This window comes from Priapulus caudatus, unplaced genomic scaffold, assembly GCF_000485595.1.
Source record: "Priapulus caudatus unplaced genomic scaffold, Priapulus_caudatus-5.0.1 Scaffold1846, whole genome shotgun sequence".
NCBI classification, from domain to species: Eukaryota; Metazoa; Priapulida; class Priapulimorpha; order Priapulimorphida; family Priapulidae; genus Priapulus; species Priapulus caudatus.
Genome location: NW_014578907.1, coordinates 13,329 through 17,338, shown reverse-complemented (window position 1 = coordinate 17,338; position 4,010 = coordinate 13,329). Strand labels below are relative to the sequence as shown.

Below are 4,010 nucleotides of genomic sequence, written 5' to 3'. Positions count from 1 at the left end.
TATATATTAATTATGTTCTGCGACAGATGGACAAAAACAGACAGCTTAATGCTTAATGTATAATTCCATACCAGCATCATATTATACGTATATTAATTACGTACTGCCGCGTACGGACACAGACCACTTTACGTTTGATCTCACGCCGGCGCCATACACTCGCCTAACTACATCGTTAGTTAATTAATTAATCAACGTTCGCCGCCAGTCGTCGACTGTTCTGACTCGTTTTCTCGCGTTGCCACTAGGGGGCGTCGGTCGGCGAGATCAAGAAGCAGTATCGAGAGCTGAGCCGCGTCTATCACCCGGACAACAAGGACACGGGCGACGAGCGAATGTTCAAGCAGATCGCGAAGGCGAAGGCGGCGCTGACGGACGAGGAGTCGCGGAAGAACTGGGAGGAGTACGGAAACCCGGACGGACCCGGGGGTGAGCGAGGAGGGGGAGGAGGAGAGGTTGAGGGAGAAAGGGAGAGGGGAGGAGGGAGGAGGGAGGAGGGGAGATTGAGGGAGGAGGGAATGAGGAGAGGGGGAGGAGGAGAGGTTGAGGGAAGAGAGGGGGAGGAGGGGAGATTGAGGGAGGATGGAATGAGGAGAGGGAGAGGAAGGGAATGAGGAGGGGAGTGGTGGAGGGAGGAGGGAATGAGGAGAGGGGGAGGAAGCGCGAGGGGGAATGCAGGAGAGCCGTGAGGCGAGGAGAGCGAGAGCGAAGTGCAGGAAGGAATGAGGCGAGAGGCTTGAGGGAGGAGAAGGCAGAGCGAAAAGGAGGAGGAATGAGGCAGAGGCTTGAGCGGAGGAGAGCGAGAGCGGAAGGAGGAGGGACAATGACCGAGGAGCGTTGAGGGAGGAGAGGGAGAGGAAGGGAGGAGCGGACATGAGGACGAGCGTTGAGCGGAGCGAGGAGGGAGAGGAAGGGAGGAGGGAATGAGGACGAAGGTTGAGGGAGGAGAGCGAGAGGAAGGGAGGAGGGAATGAGGAGAGGTGAGGGAGGAGAGCGAGAGGAAGGGAGGAGGGAATGAGGAGAGGTGAGGGAGGAGAGCGAGAGGAAGGGAGGAGGGAATGAGGAGCAGCGCTTGAGTGACGGAGAGCGAGAGGAAGGGCAGCGAGGCGAATGGCAGGAGAGGTTGAATAAGGGAGGAGAGCCGGAGAGGAAGGGAGGAGGGAATGAGGAGAGGTTTAGGGCCGAGGCAGAGGCGGGAGGAGGGAGCGACGCGGAATGAGGCGGAGAGTTGAGGGAGGAGTCAGGGGGCAGAAGCGGAGGATGCGGAATTAGCGAGAGGTTGAGCGGAAGGAGCAGGGGGAGGAAGCGCGAGGAGGAAATGAGGAGAGCGCTTTGCGAGGCGCAGCGCACGAGCGAGCAGGAAGGGAGGAGGAATGAGGCAGAGGTCGAGGGAGGATGCAAGGCACGGGAGGAAGGGAGATGGGAATGAGGAGCAGTTGAGGGGGAGAGGGGGGAGGAAGGGAGGAGGAATGAAGGAGAGGTTGACGCGGTAGCGAGAGCCGAGAGGAAGGGAGGAGGGAATGGTGATGAAGGAACAGAATGGAAGGGGATGGTGAGAGAATGAGGAAGAGACGCAGAGAGAGAGAGAGCAACGACGAGAGCAAGTTTGAGAAAAGAGCAGAGAGAGAAGGAGGGGAGGGAGGAAGACGAGGCGAGCGAGAGAGGTTTAAAGTGCGGGGAGAGTGAAAGGTAAAGAGAGAGACCAGACGAGAGAGAGAGAGAGAGGAGCAAGAAGGAGGAGCTGAGATGAGAGAGAGAATGAGAGGCAGCAGGAGAGAGAGACTGAGAGAGAGAGAAAGACGGTGAGAGAGAGAGCGCGGAGGAGACGGAGAGAGAAGGGAGAAAAGAGAGGAAAGAGGAGAGCAAGGAGAGGAGAGAGAGCGACCAGAGGAGACGAGGGAACGAGTCAGCAGAGAGAGAGCGAGGAGCAGAAAACGAGCCGCGAGACTTAGATATATATATATATAATACTATATATATATATATATATATATATAGACGAGAGAGAGAGAGAGAGAGAGAGAGAGAGAGAGAGAGAGAGAGCGAGAGAGAGAGAGTTGCTAGCACGAGGCCTGCGTGTTCTAATCGTCACATTGTGTGTTCTGCTGCAGCTATGACGTTCGGCATCGCCCTTCCTTCGTGGATCGTAGAGAAGCAGAACTCCATCTTTGTGCTGGCCGTCTACGCTCTCGTCTTCATAGTGGCGCTACCTGTAGTCGTCGTGAGTAACTACACGTGTTTTTTTGTGTTTTTTTTAGTTTTTGTTGTTTTATTTGAACTGCAAGGAAGATTCTGTTGTGTTCGTGTTGTGTTCAAGGAGTTCGTGTTGTGTTTATATTTTTATCATCTTTTTTGTTAGAGTTATGGCAGGCTGGATTGTCTTCGTACAGCTGATAAGATTATGCATTTGCTTTGTTTTTATTTTTATTTTTATTTGTCTGTCAGTTTTTTACAGCTACTTTCGGTGGGAGAAAGGCCTAATGATATAAAAATTATAGCATTAAGCAAATAGTTTGTTTATTTCTGTTTTGTTTATGATTATTTGTTTTGTCTCCATTTGATTAACTCTTCTGCTTCTTCGCGGAGCATTTCTTGCTGTTGAGAATCGGATTTTTTTCCATTTTGTTTTTGTTTGTTTCTTGTATATTTGTTTGTTTGTTTGTTTGTTTATAGGGCACCTGGTGGTACCGGACGATCAAGTACAGTGGGGAGCAGGTGCTGCTGGCGACAACACAGATGTATTTCTACTTCTTCCACAAGACTCCACACATGATCCAACGCAGTGAGTGTCGCCGTGGCAACGCAGTCGCGGCGGTCGTCCCGGCGGTGGTGAAGATGGTGGTGATAGTGATGATGATGGTGATGATGATGGTGATGGTGATGGGGATGATGCTGATGGCAGTGATGGTGATGATGCTGATGGCAGTGATGGTGATGGTGATGGTAGTGATGGTGGTGCTGATGATGGTGATGATGATGATGATAATGATGATGGTGTTGATGATGGTGATGATAGTAGTTGCCTTGATGATACTGCTGGTGCTGATGGTAGTGAGGATGATGCTGATGGTAGTGATGATGGTGCTGATGATGCTGATGATGATAACTGTGATACTGATGATAATATTTGTGTTCATGCTGATGGATTAATTAGCATTCATGGGCTAACGATAACAACGATGAGAATAACGGTGACGACGAGAATAATCATGGGTGACGATGATGAGGTCGTTGTTCGTGCTTTCAGGGGTGCTCATGATCTTGGCGGCATCGATGGAATTTGAGAGGAGCCACAACCCCGAAATACAGGAACGCGAGAGCGACAATATAGCATTACCTCAGGTACGGTCGAACCTGTGTATAGAGGCCGCCCGAGGCAGAATTGTCCTTTATAGACAGGTGGTACTGTACCCTGTTTGTATAGGTGGCCACGAACACAAGTTTATGTAAAATCCTCCAAGGAAGTACAGGAGCGCGCGCGAGAGCGACAATATAGCATTACCTCAGGTACGGTCGAACCTGTGTATAGAGGCCGCCCGAGGCAGAATTGTCCTTTGCAGACAGGTGGTACTGTGCCCTGTAGAAGTGGCCATGAACATATGTTTATGTAAAATTTATTGAGGATCCATTTTAAACATAAATTCGACTAAGGATCCGTGCTCCATTTCATTTAAAACCTATTAATGTTCCATTTCAAACGTTAGAGGATACGCTTTGAACGACGTGCGCGGATAGAGCATCTCGATTTCTTTCTCCCAGTTGATCAAGGATCTTCCGTACCTCGGCGAGAAGAGCAAGGAGCGTCCATTCTGCTATCCGTACAGCGTAAAGGCGAGGGCGCTGCTGCATGCTCACTTGTCACGGCTGGATCTCCCGCTCGAGACCCTTGATCAGGGTGAGCCGAGGAGAGGGGAAGGGGGAAGGAGGGAGGGCAGAGAGAGAGGAGATGAGGGAGAGTGCAAAAGAGAGAAAGAGGAAGAGAGAAATACAGGGAGATATATATATATATA

The 4,010-nt window shown here is 50.8% G+C and overlaps 1 protein-coding gene across 1 annotated transcript in view; it reads left to right on the top strand.

The window, feature by feature from the left end:
• The window catches only part of LOC106817740 (translocation protein SEC63 homolog), a 14,596-nt gene that overhangs the window by 1,684 nt on the left and 8,902 nt on the right, over positions 1–4,010 (top strand). Inside the window, exons 2-6 of the mRNA XM_014822423.1 lie at positions 249–429; positions 2,112–2,221; positions 2,674–2,782; positions 3,248–3,342; positions 3,760–3,895. Coding sequence (XP_014677909.1) covers positions 249–429; positions 2,112–2,221; positions 2,674–2,782; positions 3,248–3,342; positions 3,760–3,895 — 631 coding nt within the window. The remainder of the gene's footprint in view (positions 1–248; positions 430–2,111; positions 2,222–2,673; positions 2,783–3,247; positions 3,343–3,759; positions 3,896–4,010) is intronic.